General features: G+C 39.1%; 3 protein-coding genes across 3 annotated transcripts; all 3 read left to right on the top strand.

The window, feature by feature from the left end:
- The first annotated feature begins 4,776 nt into the window (after nucleotides 1-4,776).
- On the top strand, nucleotides 4,777-10,712 carry LOC116207666 (copper-transporting ATPase RAN1). The gene is made up of 9 exons (XM_031540718.1): nucleotides 4,777-5,297; nucleotides 5,753-6,367; nucleotides 6,544-6,970; nucleotides 7,104-7,429; nucleotides 8,019-8,077; nucleotides 8,169-8,511; nucleotides 8,908-9,102; nucleotides 9,211-9,468; nucleotides 9,876-10,712. The coding sequence occupies exons 1-9, from the start codon at nucleotides 4,992-4,994 to the stop codon at nucleotides 10,350-10,352; spliced, it is 3,006 nt and encodes a 1,001-aa protein (XP_031396578.1). The 5' UTR covers nucleotides 4,777-4,991; the 3' UTR covers nucleotides 10,353-10,712.
- Nucleotides 10,713-14,920: 4,208 nt separating this feature from the next.
- On the top strand, nucleotides 14,921-16,142 carry LOC116207884 (VQ motif-containing protein 22). Its single transcript, XM_031540999.1, has one exon. The coding sequence runs from the start codon at nucleotides 15,021-15,023 to the stop codon at nucleotides 15,756-15,758; it is 738 nt and encodes a 245-aa protein (XP_031396859.1). The 5' UTR covers nucleotides 14,921-15,020; the 3' UTR covers nucleotides 15,759-16,142.
- A 1,561-nt stretch (nucleotides 16,143-17,703) lies between these two features.
- LOC116207885 (organelle RRM domain-containing protein 2, mitochondrial) lies at nucleotides 17,704-19,606 on the top strand. Its single transcript, XM_031541000.1, has 4 exons — nucleotides 17,704-18,185; nucleotides 18,747-18,815; nucleotides 18,908-19,014; nucleotides 19,113-19,606. The coding sequence occupies exons 1-4, from the start codon at nucleotides 17,990-17,992 to the stop codon at nucleotides 19,245-19,247; spliced, it is 507 nt and encodes a 168-aa protein (XP_031396860.1). The 5' UTR covers nucleotides 17,704-17,989; the 3' UTR covers nucleotides 19,248-19,606.
- Nucleotides 19,607-19,809: the final 203 nt, after the last annotated feature.

Consider the following 19,809-nt stretch of genomic DNA (forward strand, 5'->3'; position numbering starts at 1 on the left):
TTTCTTTACGACTAGATTACTCATTTTATTTGACATCATGAATTTATTTTTCCCAATTTGTAATATTTTGTAGTATTTGTTGCATATACTCAATAAAAAAACATATATTTTCTTTATATCTATATTTTTGTTTGTAATTCGTCATTAATTATCTTATTATGGTCATATAAAAATTGATAAATAATTACTGCCCAACGCACAAGTGCTGACTAGTCTATATATATTTATATATAAAGAGTAATTAAGCAAAACAAAATATGTATCTATACATATAGAATAAATTTGATGTGAACGGAATACATGTAAGTAAATGTAGCTAAATCCTTTAATAATTATAAGTAAAAAATCAAAAAACAAAGAAACGGAAATTTAAAATTATTTAACTAGATAAATTAAATGAAAATTAGTTCTCAAATTCTCAAAATTAATGATGGTTGCAATTAATTTTTTACCAACAAACATTTCAAATAATAATAACTAAGTGATGCCGTTGATCTCCAAAACATTTTTCAGTCAATAATAATAATTTTACATAATCGAGATGGGATCAATGATATTAATAATATCAGAAAAATATTAACAAATCAAGATAGAGTGACCTTATTTTAAAATAGATAGAGCATATATATATATATATATATTTAATAATGTTTTCAACCTTATGAAATTATTTGGAGCTCTAGCATATGTACATACCCGCCGAAACCAAAGTTATTAAATATTTTCAATTAGTTTGATTAATTTTTGTATTCAAGGACTGATTTATAATTTATAGAAATATAGAACTCTAAAGTTAAATACACCACATCTGGGAGGTACTTTAAATTATTTATTGTATTTTGTTTGTGCTATATTCGAAGTATTTAAATTATTTGTATGTAATAATATAAAAGTAATTTTCAAGAAAAAATTCAAAAAATTTTTCGATAACTTAAAATAACTCTCGAAGATATTTGTCATTCTTCAAGTTCTAACCCAATTAGTTCAATTCCAAAACAATCAAACCAAGAAAATTAGAGCAGCTTAGCAACACTTGGTTTCTTGATCAGTTCAGATCAGCAACCATCGATGGGGAGCCAACTTGTCTAAAATCAACAACAAAAGGGCAAGCCACAAAAAATTGATTTTAAATGAGTGGGAGGTAAAATTAGACCGATAGAGTCGCAATTTTGATGTGATGAGAGGGGGACACTGCCGCTGGGGGAGACAATGTAGCTGCAGAACATAAGACTACCACCAGAAAGGGGAGGGGGAACTGGACGCGTCAAAGTGGGGAAAGAGGGGAACGACCGCAACTGGCCTATTGGGACAAAGGAGGTCGCGGCAGCCATCACTGTGCTACCACCACTACAGGGGCCAGGGATGATTATGCTTTAAAAGCCACTACAATTGGACAAAACCTTCTCCAACTATTGAATAGAGGGTGTAGATTCGAATTTTACAATTGGATAAATCTTTTATGAACTAATTCATATGTGTGATGGATATGCTTTAAAAGTCAGTATGTTTTAATAAAACGACACTAAATGTGTAGTTTTCCCTATTTTCATATATAACGCATGCTCACATGCCATACCAATTACCAAGTATTGCCAAGGCATATAGAGGGAGCGACCCACCAAAATCAGCTGCAACAGCTCGAATAAGGCTCTCAACAACAGATTGGATGCTTCATGATCAGCTCCCCCATAAGACTAAGGGCCCCTGAGAGAAAATGGTTTAGGATTGACACGGACACTGCAGCCTGGAGCAACCAAATTAAAGGAGCTTACTTATCGATCGGGAGTGGCACGAACATGGATGAGCTTATCTTCCCTCCCTGCCATTCCAAGGCAGGCGACCATTTCAAGCTGCCGAAATCCGTGTTGATCTCTTATAAGCCATCCCTATTCCAATTGCATTTGATATATGAAGGATGGCAAAAAATCTCTGGCTTAGATGAGATCTTTTGCTCCCCGTTGCTGTCCTAATTAATCATTGTCATATACCTTTTGGGACATTAGTTAGAAACCTAGTTTTAGACATTCACGTTACTCTCTTCTCTTAATCAATTTATGGATTCGAAAAGTGTTTGGGTTTCTCCCAAGGATAAACCTCTATATATATATGCTTACGACTTGAGCCAACTAACTTGACATGAAGGCTATCCTTCTACGGATGTTCCCCATATTTCTCATTAATGCATGTTTTTATATTACTCATTAAAAGATAAATAAATAAATAAACGCCTTACTTTTAAGCAACCATGCATGTATGATATGTATATATCCTTCCAACGGAATAGTTTAGCTGCTTCTTTCCTCCAATTAACTACTCATATATGGTTTGATGAAGCTGCAAGCAATCAAAACTTATGGTCCCTATCAATTAGGTATCTGAAAGAGACCAATTTCTTCTTCTTCTTCTTCTTCTTTTTATAACAAAAATAAGATAAAAAGGATTGTTGATCTGGTGGGAATAGCTGATCTACCAAGTCTAGTATTCACCTTCTCCTCCTTCCATTTCGCAAACTTTATTTCCGAAGTACATTAAATTATATATCATATATATATATATATAAATTTATGATATCACGAGGTGTCTTCATCTTGATGTAAACGCTAATCATCACTCATACATTGGTTTGACAAATAAACTCCTTCACGTGGAGTGCAATTTGCCAGCTATCTACGTCTCACGGTTTACATATATATATAATTTTAGATAAAAGAATAATAGAATGAGAATAATTGAGATAAATTCTAGTGAAACTCCCTATAGTTTTAAAATTAGAAAGTGATGCCTCTCTTTTTAAAATAGGACACTCACTGCTCCTTATTTTTTTGTTGACGTGACCGTTTTTTGACTACGACGGGGGCCCCGTGGGCCTATCACTATGAAATAAAGATCCTAAGTAATAAATAAAGAGGCATGGATAGTCATGCTACGAATATCGAACATGAAATTGCTTAATTACCAAGCGAGAGCGTACGTCACCGCGCTACACCCTCTTTGACAACTGACATGACCATTGCCTACGCGCCATAGTGAATTTCGATTGATATGATTTTTTTTTTTTTTTTCAAAAAACTTAAAAGTCTAAAAATATAGGAAAATATCTAAAGATTTAAGTAAAGAAAACCATAGAGAACAGTCAGACGGTGGGACCTCCTCTATTGGTCACCATCAAAGGAGCTCGTCGGAGGCCTCCGACACATCCGACAACCTCCACGGAGGCTGGAATGGTGACCGTTGGGGAGCCTAGCCTTCATCTCGGATCATGAATAATAATAAAGGAAAACTACACATTTAGTTATCTACCTTTACTCAGTCTTCTATTTTTGTCATTTTTCTATTATCATCTTATACCTTTCATTTACTTTTCTGTTTTCGTCATTCCGTTAACTATTCCATTAAAGAATATTGAGTTGGAACCTTATGAATGCAACATAAATGACACATAAACAAATTTTTATATTGAAAATCAAAAGGCCAAATTTTTTTTTTAAAAAAGACAAAAAAATAAGGGGAATTGAAGACTAAAAAAGAGCATGGACAACATCACAATGTTACTTTTTTCTCTTCCTCTTAGAATCAAGCCAAAGTAACGAAGGAATCCAACTTTACTACATTGCCTTCCCTCTCCATTGTTTATCATCTGAGATCTAACACAAATCGTTCAAAAATTTACAGGAACTCATATTGAAAAAAGTCCCGAATTGATAAATAACGAAGGAGAAGATGTGTTATAAAAGTGAACGAGATGAATAAAATAAAGACTGAATAGAAGGTGTAGATTCGAATTTTACAATCGAACAAATCTTCTTGGAACTAATTCATCTATGGGATGAATACGCTTTACAAGCCAATATGCTTCATCGAAACGACACTAGGCAGTGAAAGGAGAATGCTGAAGCGAAATTGGGGATTTGCATGATTAAATTAGGCTTTTGTTAATTTGACAGTGTAAGTTGATTTTAATTAGACTTTTGTTGGATTTGAAAAAATGATTCGCTTAAACTCAATGACGAAGAGGAAGAGCTGTTATCCATAATATTCTTCTTTCTTTTGTTCATTGATTTTTTTCTTTTCTGACTTTCATATATTTTTTTGATGATAACCTTTTCTTATATTTTAGATTTAACATAAATTCTTTGCATAGATGAAATGTCATTTTAAGCTGCTAGTTTTTCCGGGATTACGTCTCGTCCATTTGCAAAAAAAAAAAGAGGACTATATTTGAACTAGTTTCACTCTAATACTACAATTGCTCAATCTGATTAAAGTGGAGCAAATTGAAGTATTTGAAGTGTCACTTATGGAAAACTCATGGAAAACTAATTCAATAACGTTAATGGAGAAGTTAATGAAATGATGAATATAAAAAGCAACGAAAGATATAGGACAGAAATAGAAAAGAAAGTAGAAAAATAACTAAAATAGAAAAGTGGATAAAAGTAGATGACGAAATGAGTAGTTTTTCTATAATAATAATAAATAAATAATTCGTTAAAAATAAGTTGGTTCCGGTTTGTTTATCGATGGAACAGTTATTTATCTGTTTTGGTTTGGTAATGCTGCACGCCAATAAAAGCGAAACAATCTTTTGGTTTGGTTGGGTTTGGTTCGTGCAGTACAACAGAGATCCCACCACGCCAATAATACACGCAGTAGTACAATAGGACAACCCAGGGGATACCAAAAGATCTTCAGGGGTAAAATTGGAACATCACATTGCATAGCAACCTCCACCGGGCCTCGGTTAAAATCATATTACTTGCCGTCCGTCTCGACCATCCCTCTTCTCCTCGGAAAAGTCTCCTTCCTACCTTCGTCTGCTTCTTCTCCTCTCTCTCTCTCTCTCTCTCTCTCTCTCTCTCTGCATTTCCCATTTCGTTCTTTCTTTTCTTTCTTTCAGACTTGTTGGCCATTTCCCTCTCTCTCTCTCTCTCTCTGCTCTGGTCTGAATCTTTGCTGAGTTCTACGTCCCCCGGCTCGGTACCCCTTCTCCAATGGCGCCGGGCTTCCGAGACCTCCAGCTCACCCGAGTCTCCGGCGGGGATGGGAAGATCGTCGCCGGCGGCGATGCCGGCGACCTCGAGGACGTTCGCCTCCTCGACTCCTACGAGGACAACAATTCGGATAGGTTGGAAGAGAAGGGGATGAAGCGGATTCAGGTTCGAGTTACCGGGATGACCTGCGCCGCCTGCTCCAATTCCGTCGAAGGCGCTCTCAGGAGCTTGGGTGGGGTTGTCAGGGCCTCCGTCGCCTTGCTGCAGAACAAGGCCGATGTCGTCTTTGATCCTGATCGGGTCAAGGCAAGTTCTAGTTTTGACTACTTCCTCCTTCCTTCCAAATCCTAGCTAGTTACTCATCTCTCTGTCTTTTCGTTCTCATCATCTACGGACAACTCCTTTGAGTTTTGAGTTTGATCCCCCTACACTACACTACATACTGTGATGCTAGGTAGCTAGCTCTTCTTCATTTTCTTAACTAATTGATAGTAATAATAATTGCACGGGGAATTGAATTGAATTTGAATTAATGCTCTAGTCCTCTGAAGCTCCCACAGACAGCTATCTTCGTTAACTTGAATTGCAGACGATGTCCAAACTGATCTTGCACGACCAGTCTAATTGGTTACTATACCGTACTTGTTTCAGGATTATTTAGGCAAACGCAACTTTGCAGTAGGCATGTAGTACTACTTTGTCTCTCTCTCTTCCAGATATGTAAATAGTAATGCTGTCTGTCAATTGACGTGGTGGTTCAGGACGAGGACATTAAAGTCGCTATTGAAGACGCTGGATTTGAGGCTGAGATTCTTACCGAACCGAATAGTTCCAAGGCGAAGAATAATGGAACCCTTGTGGGGCAATTTACCATTGGAGGAATGACCTGCGCAGCATGCGTGAACTCGGTAGAAGGTATTTTAAGGAGTCTTCCCGGTGTGAAGAGGGCAGTAGTTGCATTAGCGACCTCGTTAGGTGAAGTGGAGTATGATCCCTCCCTAATTAGTAAGGATGATATTGTTAATGCTATTGAAGATGCTGGATTCGAAGCTTCCTTTGTACAAAGCAGCGGGCAGGACAAAATTATACTCGGCGTTGCTGGGGTGTTTACCGAGATAGATGTGCATATTCTAGAAGGCTTAGTTAGCAAACTTAAGGGGGTCAGACAATTTCGTTTTGATCGGACCTCGAGGGAACTAGAAATTCTCTTTGATCCTGAAGTTGTAAAGTCAAGGTCCTTGGTCGATGGAATCGAAGGAGGGAGTGATGGAAAATTTAAATTAACTGTTGCAAACCCCTACACAAGGATGACTTCTAAAGATGTTGCCGAGGCGGCAAACATGTTTCGACTTTTCACCTCCAGTCTATTCCTAAGTGTAAGTATTCATTCTTTCGCTCATGTTCTTCCTGTCTTCAGTAGCTTACTTTCTTGAACATCTTTGTCCCTTTTCCTGCGTTTTAATTTCTCTATAGCTTCTTGACTGTAGAAGGCCGAGGTTGGTTGTCAAGATAGTATCAATCTGACCATCACCTTGATGAATTGGTGCTGCAGATTCCTGTCTTTCTCATTCGCGTTTGCCCTCGGATACCTTTAGTTTATTCCCTGCTGCTTTGGCGATGTGGTCCCTTTCTGATGGGTGATTGGTTAAAGTGGGCCCTGGTGAGTGTCGTTCAGTTTGTGATTGGCAAGCGCTTCTACGTTGCTGCTGGAAGAGCTCTTCGAAACGGTTCAACCAATATGGATGTTTTGGTTGCATTGGGAACTTCTGCATCTTACTTCTATTCTGTCTGTGCACTTCTATATGGTGCGTTCACTGGGTTTTGGTCCCCCACATACTTTGAAACGAGTTCCATGCTGATAACATTCGTATTGTTGGGGAAGTACTTGGAATCTCTGGCGAAAGGAAAAACATCGGATGCCATCAAAAAGCTTGTAGAGCTTGCACCTGCAACGGCATTGTTGCTCATCAAGGACAAAGGTTATTATTTTCCCTCTTTGATCATGTTAAAATTAACTCTATATTAACCGTTTTACGGTTTGGGATGCATGGTAAATATGGCATAAGATACAATGCCTTGTAATCATTTTGGTCAATATTATTGGTATTTCAGGTGGAAAGTGTATCGAAGAGAGGGAAATAGATGCTTTGCTAATCCAGCCTGGTGACACATTGAAAGTGCTTCCTGGAACAAAGGTGCCTGCTGATGGAGTGGTTGTATGGGGATCGAGTTATATAAATGAGAGTATGGTTACTGGTGAATCTGTCCCTGTACTCAAGGAGGTTAATTCATCAGTCATTGGAGGTACAATTAATCAGCATGGCGTTTTGCATATAAATGCTACCAGGGTGGGATCTGATGCAGTCCTAAGCCAGATAATTAGTTTGGTTGAAACAGCCCAAATGTCTAAAGCGCCTATACAGAAGCTTGCCGATTTCGTAAGTATGCCTAACCAAGTGAAGTTTGATTCTGCATTTTCCCATTCTCCCCCTTTTAAAGTATGGGCAAGTATGAAATATGTCCACAGTTCAATGCATTGGCCTGATGGAATGAAGGAATATGTTTTTAATGTTAAAAGTTTCAGTATCCCTGTTGCCTCTCTTAGATTACTTCCTGAGAGGAAGTAGAAGAATGAGAAGTGCTGGAGAGGGTAATGAGAGCTAGTGAGATGGATTTTAAAATGTTGGATCTATTGGAGAATCAGAGGGACATGTACAATTAGTGGTTTCATGCTGGTAGTGATCATCTCCATTGTGTAGGCTCTGCATTTCTTGGGTGAAATTCCAGCTGGCTATTCTTTAGGTTCATAATTTCTGAATTGCACGCGTCTTCTGTCCGTTGAACTTATTTATTTTGCTGCCTACTCAGATGATATTGCTCCAGTTAGAAAAAGTGCTTAGGAAATGGTTTTCTTATAAATGTGGAGGGCACAACTGCAACCCGCAGATGCTTGAATTTGCAGTTTCGAGGCAGTGTGTAAACTTCTTATACGTGAAGAATTCTAATCGTATTTTTCTCTGTTTGCAGATTGCTAGTATTTTCGTTCCCACTGTTGTTGCTCTGGCATTGTTGACGTTACTCTGCTGGTAAGTTTCATATTTGCATGGTTTTGTTTACACTCTTTGTACTATTAGCTCGTGGAACTTTATTCAGATGATCTTTTCTCGCTATATATAGGTATATAGCTGGAGCTTTGGGAGCTTACCCTGCAGATTGGCTACCGAAAGATGGCAACTACTTCGTCTTTTCCCTCATGTTCTCAATATCAGTGGTTGTCATTTCTTGTCCCTGTGCACTGGGATTGGCAACGCCTACAGCTGTCATGGTGGCAACTGGAGTAGGTGCCAACAATGGCGTGTTGATAAAAGGGGGGGATGCTTTGGAGAGAGCTCAGAAGGTTAAGTACGTGATATTCGATAAAACAGGCACACTGACCCAGGGAAAAGCCACTGTTACAGATGCAAAAGCTTTCAATGGAATGGATCGTGGAGGATTTCTAAAATTGGTTGCTTCTGCAGAGGTCAGTAACAAGATTTTTGCGAGTGATTGAGAGGATAAGAGTAGGATCACTAGCATTCACGGAAAAGATTGATGTTGTTTGATTCTTTAACCCACACTACTCATTGAAAAGAGTTGGAATATTTTTGCTGTAAGTCTTTTCATTCAGCCCAACTTTCTTCTCGCTGAGAGTTTGTATAGTTAATAGAAGCTAAGTCTACCTGTGACAATGAATCCCAAGCACGTCATGGTCCTGACATAACTTGGTCCTGCACCCCCAATTCCTATCTGCATGTAGTAGCCATCTACTATAACATATACCCATTTAATTATATGACTTAATCCTCCTATGGTATGATCCAATGATATTCGGGCTTTTTCTGGCCTCTAATATAATTTGCATCGTTCCTTTGATTAGGCTAGCAGCGAACACCCACTGGCAAAAGCAATCCTGGAGTACGCACGACATTTCCATTTCTTTGATGAGTCTTCCATGAATGAGGATTCCATAAACCAAAGGGAGCCAAATTCTTGGTGGCTCCTTGAGGCCTTGGATTTTTGTGCTCTTCCTGGAAGAGGCATCCAGTGCTCCATTGATGGGAAGCAAGTGTTGGTGAGTATTTTCTTGAAGTCGAAATGAAAGGAACAGCCACTTTTTTCTTGCTGGTTACCCTGAAGGACATTCTTTTGGCTCATTTTATCGGATGCATTAATTTAACAGGTAGGTAATCGGAAGCTTCTGACTGAGAGTGGGATTGAAATACCATCTCATGCAGAGAGTTACGTTGTAGAACTCGAGGAGGGCGCTAAAACAGGCATACTAGTTGCATGTGGCAGTGAACTGATTGGCGTCTTGGGAGTTGCTGACCCCCTCAAAAGGGAGGCAGCTGTTGTGATTGAGGGCCTTGTCAAGATGGGCGTGAAGCCAGTTATGGTTACAGGGGATAACTGGAGGACAGCTCAGGCTGTTGCCAAAGAGGTAGGTGCTTAACTTCTAAAGTGTTTAAAGTTTAGGACTCTAATTTGTTGAATGTCTTGGTAGATGATCTTATTTAAGGTTGTTCAAGAATAATGTCTGAGACAAGTCCATTGAAGTTCTGCTTCCCTAAAAGCTTTGAGTTGGTAGACTGAAGGTTATTTTGCCTTTCATCTGCAAGTTGAGATTGATTCATGCAAACGGAATGTGGAATAATGTGGAGTAGAGACAAATCGACATAGATTAATTAAACGTGAATTAGCGCAATTACACGATGCTATGTAAGGTGGTACAATAAGTGAATTCACAAGATACGTCATTCGCGGGTAGGATCAATTCCCGTAGCTTTTATCCGACCGTTGAACTTAAAAGGCTGATGTTATTGGTCTCGGAATGGTGAAACTGTGCAGTTGGGGATTCAAGATGTGAGGGCAGAGGTAATGCCAGCAGGAAAAGCCGAGGCCATCAAATCGTTCCAAAAGGACGGGAGCATAGTCGCAATGGTGGGCGACGGGATCAACGACTCTCCTGCCCTGGCAGCAGCAGATGTGGGGATGGCAATTGGTGCGGGCACGGATATCGCCATAGAAGCAGCGGACTACGTGCTGATGAGGAACAACTTGGAAGATGTGATCACGGCCATTGATCTCTCAAGGAAGACCTTCGCAAGGATACGGTGGAATTACGTATTTGCCATGGCGTACAACGTGGTTGCGATTCCCGTGGCAGCGGGTGTGTTCTTTCCGTGGTTGAGGTTGATGCTGCCGCCGTGGGTGGCAGGGGCGTGCATGGCCTCTTCATCGGTGAGCGTGGTGTGCTCATCTTTGCTGCTGAGGAGATACAAGAAGCCAAGGCTCACCACTATACTGGAGATCACAATAGAGTAGGAGAAGACACAGAGAGAGTGACGAGGAAGAAAGAATCCTCTCGTTTTCTTTCTTTTCATTTAATTTCTTTTCCCTTTTTTTTTTTTTGTTCTTTTTCCTCTCTCTTTAGGCTTCAGTTTATAATAGAAGAAATGGGATACAAAGAAGGTGTATGAATGGGAAATGTGTATCCCAATTTTGTTTTTTATTTTCCTTTTTCTTGTATCTTCTTCTTCTTCTTGTTGAAAATGTAATGTCCGGGGATGTGATTTTCTTCCCCCCTTGCTAATGTAAATGTCGCTTCAACAGAGTTGGGAAGCGCTCTTGTTCTCTAAATTCTCAAATAAAATGGTTAAGCATGAGCTATATATTGGAGTTCTCCTTACCCAAAGTTGCTCCTCTCTTTTCTTTTCTTTTCTTTTTTCTAATAATTTTTTTATAGATCGAGTGGTGTTTGAATTTCGTCCGACTACTAATGTTACGGTCTAAACTCTAAGCCGCAGCAGAAGAAAGAGAGAGGAGGCAAGAAGTTTGACTTTTCTATTGAGGAGACTCGGGGCAATTAATTGGAGACTTTGGGCACATGAAAGATAATGTGACACAGACAGACGGAAAAGGTATGTATGTTCAAAGTAAGCCCACAGGCAGACGGAAGAAGAGGGAATTGCAGTCAAAACCCCCCACCCTTGAAAGGAAGGAAGAAAATTGGGATGGAGATGGAGACACTGGGCCGTAGTTTAATATTGTCATTTTCCAGTCGTATTAATTATTTAATTTTATATTGAAATGGAAATGTAGAATGCATGGGTCCAAAAGTTGTCCATCTTCGACCCAATAGCTAGCATCAGCATTTTTGAGCTCGCCTTAATTGAAGTAGCTCCAAAGATTGTCCAAGAGAACGAGAAGAGAAGCTGCAAAGCAAAGGGGGGTGGGGATGGATGTCATTAGTTAGGATTGCCAAATGGTTTCATTAGCTAACTTCGAATCTTCCTAGCCATTATTCTACTGCAATAATATATCTCTGTGCTAAGAAGAATGCCCATGTTTTGGCAATTCCATCCCGAAGATAATGGGTTAACTCCTACAGTACGTCCTCATACAAGAATTGATTCCGATGCCGATGATGATATTCTCAGTAATTGTCCTTAATTTACCACAATTGCCCTAGGATCACTAGAAGTGTTAATAAGAAGATAGATATAACAGTGTATGTATATATTTCTATTGAAATTATGTATATATTATTATAGAATTTCAAATATCACATTTTCTTTTTATTGAACTTTAGATATTTCTTCAGTAGACTATAAATATGTATCTTATACTGTTCGAATTCTTTAGGAAGCAATAATCCGTTGATTCTTGAATTACGACAATCTCTTCTAGTTCTTCAATATTTGTTTCCCGAATCCTGCTTCAGATCCAATCGACTCCATAGATTGTACTGCAAGATGAGATAACTTCTTATGCAAGAGAGGTTCCAATTTCTTTCCTTATATATTTCGTTAGAAATTTTGAGACACTTTCTATTCTCCTTAGGGGCTTTATTAGGATATCAGCAATCATAATTTTTTTCGTCGAATAATACTATATTAAAATGAGAAAATATAGTGCGGAACATTAGATGATTATTTTTTATATTTTGTATGAGGTAAGTACTTTTCTATATACTCGATGCATTATTATTTATAAAAAACTTTCGCGTAACGCGTAAGTTTTCATCTAGTTTGGCTGGGAAAGGGAAAACAAAAGGAAATGAGGTTGTTTATCAAAAAGAAAAATATCTGGTCAAAAGCTCCTATCTAATTGACTTGTCTTCCAAGCCAATGGTTTTTCCTCTAGGGCTAAGGATATGGTATGGTGGGGCCAAACACTGAACTTTCTAGATAATGAGTAATGGCCTTTCTATTAATCAAATCTACCCTCAGGCCATCAATTAATTACACCATTCATACAAGTATATATCTACAGACACACACACACACACATATATATATATAGATTTCCAAGTATAACTTATCAATATATATAACCATGCCACCCGTTTACCTTTTATTTTTTTTTTTGGGCTCAACATGCCACCTGTTTACCTACTATACTACTACTTCTCCTCCTCCCAATGTGATCCTTTCATATGGGCACCGATCGAGTAATACACTATGCTCTCAATCTCTTCAGTTCAGTCATTATATAGTTCTTATCGGAGACTCTTTAAGATATATATCACGAATTGCCTGAAAAATTCTCCTTTCTCATCCCTACCATCTAGTTTGTATTTGGGACCTCTCTCATTCTGAGTACAAAGCTTTCTTGCTCCCCCAATTGAGCAGCTTTTTCTAATTTTAATGGACCTATATATCGTCATCTCCTCCATTCCTTGCTCTGTCCTTTGTAAGGGGGGAGGAGGAGAAGTATTTCAACGCGTTATGCTTTTGTCTTAGTATATGCATGCATTACACCACTCAAGGAATTTTTTTTTTGTTTAGTTGATATCAAGAAAATTATTGGGCAAAATGAAAGAAAAGTCTCCGGTAACTTATGCAGAGAGGATGAATATGAAGCGAATTAACTTCTTCAGGGGTGCCAACAAAACTCAGCCTGTAATACGACCATACTTTTTTTAACTGCATATATAGCAATTTTTTCCGGGCTGTAAAAGGATGCCAATGCCAATGCCAATTAAGTAGGAAGAAGGAAAAGGAGAATGAGAATTAAAGGGGCGCAAAGAATCCCCAATGGATGGTATTTATATAATTAAAAACTTTTTGGTTCTAAGTCGTAAACGAGTGTTATTGTATTAAACTCTCATTAATTTGTCAACCTCTCATCAAATATTTATCTCTTGTTCCATTCTATGCCAACATGTTTTAGAAAAGGGACATAAGAAGAAAGTGGGAGTCAGAACAAATTTACATACACGATACCTACATATAAATATGTATGCGTTTATATAAATATGTATGCCTTCATAAGAAATTATTGGGTGATTTCGTATCGTCACGTGACGTGAGAAAGTACCAAACGAATTGCATAAAACTATGAATTTAATATTAATCACTCTGATAATTATCATAATTATTCTTCATTAAAGAATTTTTATTGGTTTTTCCTTATCACGTCATTTGAGGTGGGATCATTTAAAATTTTCTGACGCATCCATATTCTTGTTAATCTATGAAATTAATTAGTTGTCAATGCTGAGAAGAATTCAATTGCAAATTAGCTGCTTGTTTTCCATGAATGACTTGTTCTTGTCCACTCAGAAAATTAGTTGTCATTATACTAGGCCAACAAGCCTCCCTTATAACCAAAATAAAGAAAAAACAAAGTTTTAGGAATCGCACTTGTTGAGAAAAAGAATAACCTTAAATGTCTTGATCTCTCGAAATTATAAGAGCAATGCTCTCACAATTTTTTTTCACGGATAAAAAAAAGAGAACTTATATGAAACCACAAAGACGTAGATCAACCTGTAAATTGAACTTCGGGCAAATTTTAACTACAGTTTAATTAGCAGGAGTTTGACATCAATTGAAAGCACCTCATAGTTTAATTTTAACTTCTCCATAATATATGGTCTCACCAATGTGATTTTTTTTTTGTCCAGGCATAAGCATAACCCTATCTGATCGAGCAGAACAGATTTCAGGGTTAATTTGAGTTTGAACACTCTATTCTTTATCTGAAAACAGGAAATTTCGTAGTACAATGAAGAGAGCCCAATTTGTATGCGTAAGATAGCTATAAATTATACACATGTAAACATATATATATATAGTGGGTCCTATTACTATATGTTATGTTTGAATGGTATTGAACAATTATTAATCTTCTGACCAAACAAGACAGAAACCAGTAGTATACCTCAGACTCTCAGATCAATTAAAGGCGGAGGATTGGCATCATAGAAAGTGAGATAAGCTTTTCTAATGTGATGAGATGAATGATCTCATCTCTTTGATAGCTCCATCCGCTGCTTCTCAGAAATTCCTCCCACCACCCAATTCACCCTTTTCAAACTAGACGCTTTTTTTTTTCCTCTGTGCACATTAGTATGTAAAAGTCGAATAGATTTCGACTAATTCAATTCGAGTCGAATCAGCCTACTAAAATGTTAAAGTTCTCTTCCATTTATAAAACTCGAACTCGAGATCTTACTTAAGAATATTAAGCTTCAAACCATTTAAATCAACTTCCGGTTGATAGGATATTTTCTTTTTTTCTCCTAAAGAGCATGAGACATCTTCAGTCTATTGACTGATACTAATTTCCGTTCACCCTAATCACAATATGCTTTAGGTGAATTTCGAGCACATACACGGCATGTAAACTCCGTCTGCTATAAATAAAATTTGTCAACTGTATAACGTCTCCTGCTTTGTTGTTAGCCAACATATATACTTTGGCCTTAAGGAATCCCGTCTTTCTCTCTCTCTACATATATCTCAAGAATGGTCAAGTCAAGAGTGTCTCTCCATGTGTTTATTTTACTTTTGACTGATACTAATTAAACAAAATTGGTTATTATACATTGTTAATTTACTGATCTTTATTAATTACTATGTATGTATATAAATGCCTCTTCTACCAACTCCCCTTGCGTTCCCTTCCCTCCCTCCCATAACAAGTGGGCTCCTAAGTCTAGTGAAGAAATTGAAGCATTAATTAGGGGTTGGTTTATCATTAGTTATGCTCAATCCCAGTGATGATCACCGGTGGGTGCAGTTCTACCAGCAGATAATTGATTCCCAAGGATCAGATCAGGCCTCCTCTGCTGCAATTAATCCCGGTGAGAGTACTGAATTTATCGACACCACTACCGGCCCTGGCGATAAGTCGATCCAGAAGGTGTTTTCAGGCTCCCCTAAGAGGGGTGGCAGCCCAGGCCTATCGCCGAAGCCCATAAGGAGGAGGTCCAGAGCCTCGAAGAGGACCCCCGCCACGGTCCTCAATGCTAACACCAACAACTTCAGGGCACTGGTGCAGCAGTTCACCGGCTGCCCTAGCACCGCCATTTCGTTTAAAGGCCCCGTTAACTTGAGCTTCAGCAACTACCAACCACAAGACCGTGCGGCTGCATCCGCTCTTAACAACTACCCCTACAGTAATCATACCGCTTCTTCTTTTTCTTCGGCTTCGGTTTCACTATCAGCTTCCTATGGGCAGCAGCAGTCGGGATTAGCTGCTCAACTGCAGCCTGAGAGTACTAATTATTACCCTCAAAGAGGAAGCAGCGTGTTCTCATTCATGAGCAACGACGTTGCAGGGACGACTGCTACCACAAATGGATTTGTTTCGGGCCAGATCAGCACGATGGAATTGGAGACAGCCATGAGCCTTGACGAAGGCTTTGCTGCCATGGACAGTAGCAACATGTCCGTGCATGGGCTGCCTACTACGTCTCCAAACTCTTTCTCGTGGGGATGATTACGATCACGAGTCACCATACAGACCGAGTCTAGGCTACACATCGATCGGATTTGTTTGAGAAATTCATTAAGAAGGTTGGAAGGAACCCTCTTCGATGTAGCACGTATTACGTAGCTCAGTTAATTAATTAATTCTAGAAGCTCATCTCTCAATGCTCATAAGCCTTGTATACATTAATTTCTCAATACCCCACTGGCTGGTTTTATTAGTTAGCACACATTAAGATGGGTAGTTCTTGCACGATCCCTTGCATCATTCAAAAACTAGAGATGTTGCAGGTAGCTAGCTAGCTAGCACAAATGCATACATATGTATATTCATTTTCGATATTGCTTATTATTAATTATCATCTCCATAGTATAATGATTTAATTATACGGCATATTTTTGTTTGGCTTTACTGCATATGTTATGGCATATATATATATATATATATATATATTGATATAGATTGTCTAACTGCAAGCTATATATGGTACCCAAATTGTCACGTAAACAAAGATATTGGTGACTCTACTCTATGATGACATCGTCCACATCACACTATTGTTTCGGTCTATTGATCCACAACATACATGTGTCGGATATATTATGACATTCTAGCTGGCTGCACCTTCACTTCAAAACTAGTGAGAGTTGTCGAATTCAACGGGGTCCTTACTCTCAAAGGCAAAAGAACACAGCTATAATATAACACTTTTCCCTCAGAGAACCGGTCTATATACATATTGAGTCGACAACCTAAAATAGATCAACATAGGGCACGGTTTGATTGGAAGTATGCTAAAGATTAAGATGAATTGAAAGAAAGGAGGAGTGCATGCCAATGTTAATTTAGACATGATAAAATCAAATTCTAACCACTAAAATTCATCGAGTGCGTTGACGGTTGGAATAATTTGCTTTTCCAATTCTTTTATTTATTTATTTATTTATTTATTTTTGTTGGGTCATAAGACCTGTCCCCCATCTCGACAAGCAATTGTCGAGAGGGGCGCAGTCAAAGTCAAAGGTTTTCCACTACGCAACAAGTTGGTCCAACGTGATTGTTCAAAAGTCAAAGATAAATCCGAGCTAGTCGTTGTTGTACAAGGAGGACTAGCAGGAGTAGGTGTAGCATAGCATCCAATCTATCTAATGTCAGTACAATTCTTGGGTTCATTCATGCATATGCCTCACCCTCACCCTACACGTATCAATTTCTCCTTAATATATATACTATAGATAATAATACGTAAGATACACTGCCTCGCCTCACGTGGATCACGTTGAACATTCTCCATCGTAATTGAATCCAATCCGGCCCAAAGATCAATCCTTTGATAATATCCTGATCGACCAAGCGAGAGGATCCTCCCTTATCGATCTAGGATAAAATTAAGACACACTTCGCCATCGATTGGGAGCTAGCATCATGGGTCTCGACCAGTGGAAATGGATGATTTTAAATATATTGCGGTGGTCGAAGTCAACGAATCTTTGATTGACTCTGACAACTTACTGGAACCCCACGGAGGAACGAGTTAATTTATTTGTGTGTCCGTCCGTCTGTTTTTTTTTTTTTTTAATAATAAGATTACTTGATGTCCATCATCAATTAGTTGGGATTAATTCTCGGTCGACGTTTGTTTGACCTTGATTATATAAGGTGCCATTGGACGTAGAGTGTGCTAACACGGAGCGGAATTTGCCAATGATATTACATCTCGTGATTAATCTTTTTGGATGTACATAAAAATTTGAAATATTGGGCCTTGATATTACCAAACGTAAAAGAAAAGAAAACCCTGGGGGGTGGGGGATTGACTATTCAGGGACCTTTTGTTGCTTTCTGACGTAATATAAATATATCAACAAACGGAAAATAAAAACATACCAGAAGATTTGATTAACAATCTTCTTCTCGAGATGGGCCTGATCTCTACATATGGGCCCCAAGAGATGGGCCCAACCCTCTGGTCAGAATGGGCCTGACCTCTGCATATGGGCTCCCAAGAGAGGAGAGGAGAGGAGAGAAGAGGAGTCCGACTACATGATGGATTGGGAAGGTCGTCTTCTCCATCTCCGTCTGGCGTCTTCTCAGACTGACCCAACAAACAATACCATAACAAACATTCACAGTGTTGCCTTCACTTCACTTGAGCCAATCAGCTTCAGTTCTCTTTCGGCTGCAGCTTCTTCGTTTGCTTCGTTCGTTCAGAGGCAGATTGATCTGTTCGACTCCCGGCGATGTGGCCGCCAACGGCGATCTCTTTGCGTTGTCCTTATGCAACTCCTCCTCCTCCTCCAGCTGCTGCTCCACCGCTTGATTCCTGGAAGAAATGCACCCGGTCGTCCCCTCCCTATCAATTCAATTTCAGACCTTTGAAGCTCAGGGCTTCCTCCTCCTTAGATTATCCCCTTGCCAGCAGAATTGTCGTCAAAAGTGAGTTCATTTCATTCCCTGCCCCCTTGCACTTTCGGCTGCTTTGCAGTTATAATCAACGCGATATAATATAATATGTGTTGCTGCTCCTCCTGGTCCTGTCTCTACCCCATATATATTGATTGATTCTGTAGTTCCGGGACGTCACAGAACAATTGCCACCGTGTCGGAGCATGTCATGTCCCCCCGCTTGCATTGACATGATAACATCGTTGCTTCACGTGTTCATGAAAAAACCGAGGGGGTGGTGTTATTTTTGATGTCCCATTTATGTTGCGTTGCGGCCATAAAGTACAGATTGTGATTAAATAAAAAAGAGGCATCTTTCTTGGCATTGAACGGAAGGAGTTATGTTTGGCAAAGATACACTGCCCCCTGCTAAGTGCTTTTCTAAAGGAATTGATTGGGCAAAAGATTGAATGAGTTTATAGGAGGAGGCGGCGGCACTTCAATGGGTCCTGCCCTGCCTGCGCCAGCTCCTTTACTCGTACGTTATGTGATCCATCGTGTCTGTAAAATTTAAGTCCTTTTGCAGTTTCTAAATGGTTTTGCTTCATGTAGATTTACCATATTCTGTGGGAGAGAGTACTTTGCTGAAGGGATTCTCCAACTTCGGCCATATAGCTGAAGGTATGACACTACTTTACTGTCCATTCAAAGTGTGCGGAGTTAATTGATGTTCTGCTTGCAGTGCAGTAATTCCTGCGCTTCGTGACTGCTAGTTAAGCTTGTTAAGGATAAAGCGACGATGATGTCAAAAGGTTATGCGTTCATTCAGTATACTTGCCAAGAAGAAGCCGTACTCGCCCTGGAAAATATGGACCATAAGGTGCTAGTCTTCATCTCCCAATTCCCTTTTTCTCCAGTCCAGAACGATAATATAAATTTGACTGTAGGAACTAAGACCTGTCTTCTTTCTCAACGTAGAAATTCGACGGCAGGTTGATTTACGTGGAGCTGGCTCGGCCTGGGAAGGAAGCATTCTGTGGGGCTCCGAGGACATGTGGACCTCCTGCTCCTACTGGAGAGCTCTTACAGAAGAACGATGAGGTGCTGGAGTAGGCTAGGCTGGGAAACCATTGAACATTCAGCTGTCGGTGTGGCTGAAGAAAGAAAGCTTTAGAAAATTTTGTGCCAGTGAGGAAGCTTTCTCGTGTCTGTTCGCGGTGGATCCAGGTTCTGCAGATTGCGAATGTTATACCGTGGTGTCACGAAAATAAACTCGGCCTTGTGGAGAATAATGGGGTAGGGTAAATATCGGAGCATGATTTCTTTAACTTTGGAAGCCAAGGGGGAGAGTTGCTTGGCATGGACGTAATATGTTCGGGTACCAACAAGCAGTCCCTTACCATCATCAACTGAAGAATTTCTGATAATGTACAATTGATGAATGGATCCGGTAAATTTATCGCACGAACAAAGAATATGGATTCAGAAAGTGAAAGGGCATCATATCATCATGCCCTTTGGCTTTATAAACCAAACTTGAGAATTTAATCTTTTCTCCAGTTAAGATTGTCTCCAGAGGCATAGGATAGAATCGAGAAGCGTATGAAAGCTTGATTAGATAATTAATTAATTGAAATTTACTGAATAATATCAACTACCACCAAAAGAAAAAAAA

The sequence above is a fragment of the Punica granatum genome, chromosome 5 (genome assembly GCF_007655135.1).
Source record: "Punica granatum isolate Tunisia-2019 chromosome 5, ASM765513v2, whole genome shotgun sequence".
Classification (NCBI taxonomy): Eukaryota; Viridiplantae; Streptophyta; class Magnoliopsida; order Myrtales; family Lythraceae; genus Punica; species Punica granatum.

Coding starts and splice junctions, on each gene's coding strand:
- LOC116207885 (XM_031541000.1), top strand. CDS start 17,990: ATGTGGCCGCCAACGGCGATCTCTTTGCGTTGTCCTTATGCAACTCCT. Junction 18,816..18,907: donor CTTCGGCCATATAGCTGAAG/GTATGACACTAC, acceptor CGTGACTGCTAG/TTAAGCTTGTTAAGGATAAA. Junction 19,015..19,112: donor TGGAAAATATGGACCATAAG/GTGCTAGTCTTC, acceptor TTCTCAACGTAG/AAATTCGACGGCAGGTTGAT.
- LOC116207884 (XM_031540999.1), top strand. CDS start 15,021: ATGCTCAATCCCAGTGATGATCACCGGTGGGTGCAGTTCTACCAGCAG.
- LOC116207666 (XM_031540718.1), top strand. CDS start 4,992: ATGGCGCCGGGCTTCCGAGACCTCCAGCTCACCCGAGTCTCCGGCGGG. Junction 6,971..7,103: donor GTTGCTCATCAAGGACAAAG/GTTATTATTTTC, acceptor TTGGTATTTCAG/GTGGAAAGTGTATCGAAGAG. Junction 8,512..8,907: donor AATTGGTTGCTTCTGCAGAG/GTCAGTAACAAG, acceptor TCCTTTGATTAG/GCTAGCAGCGAACACCCACT.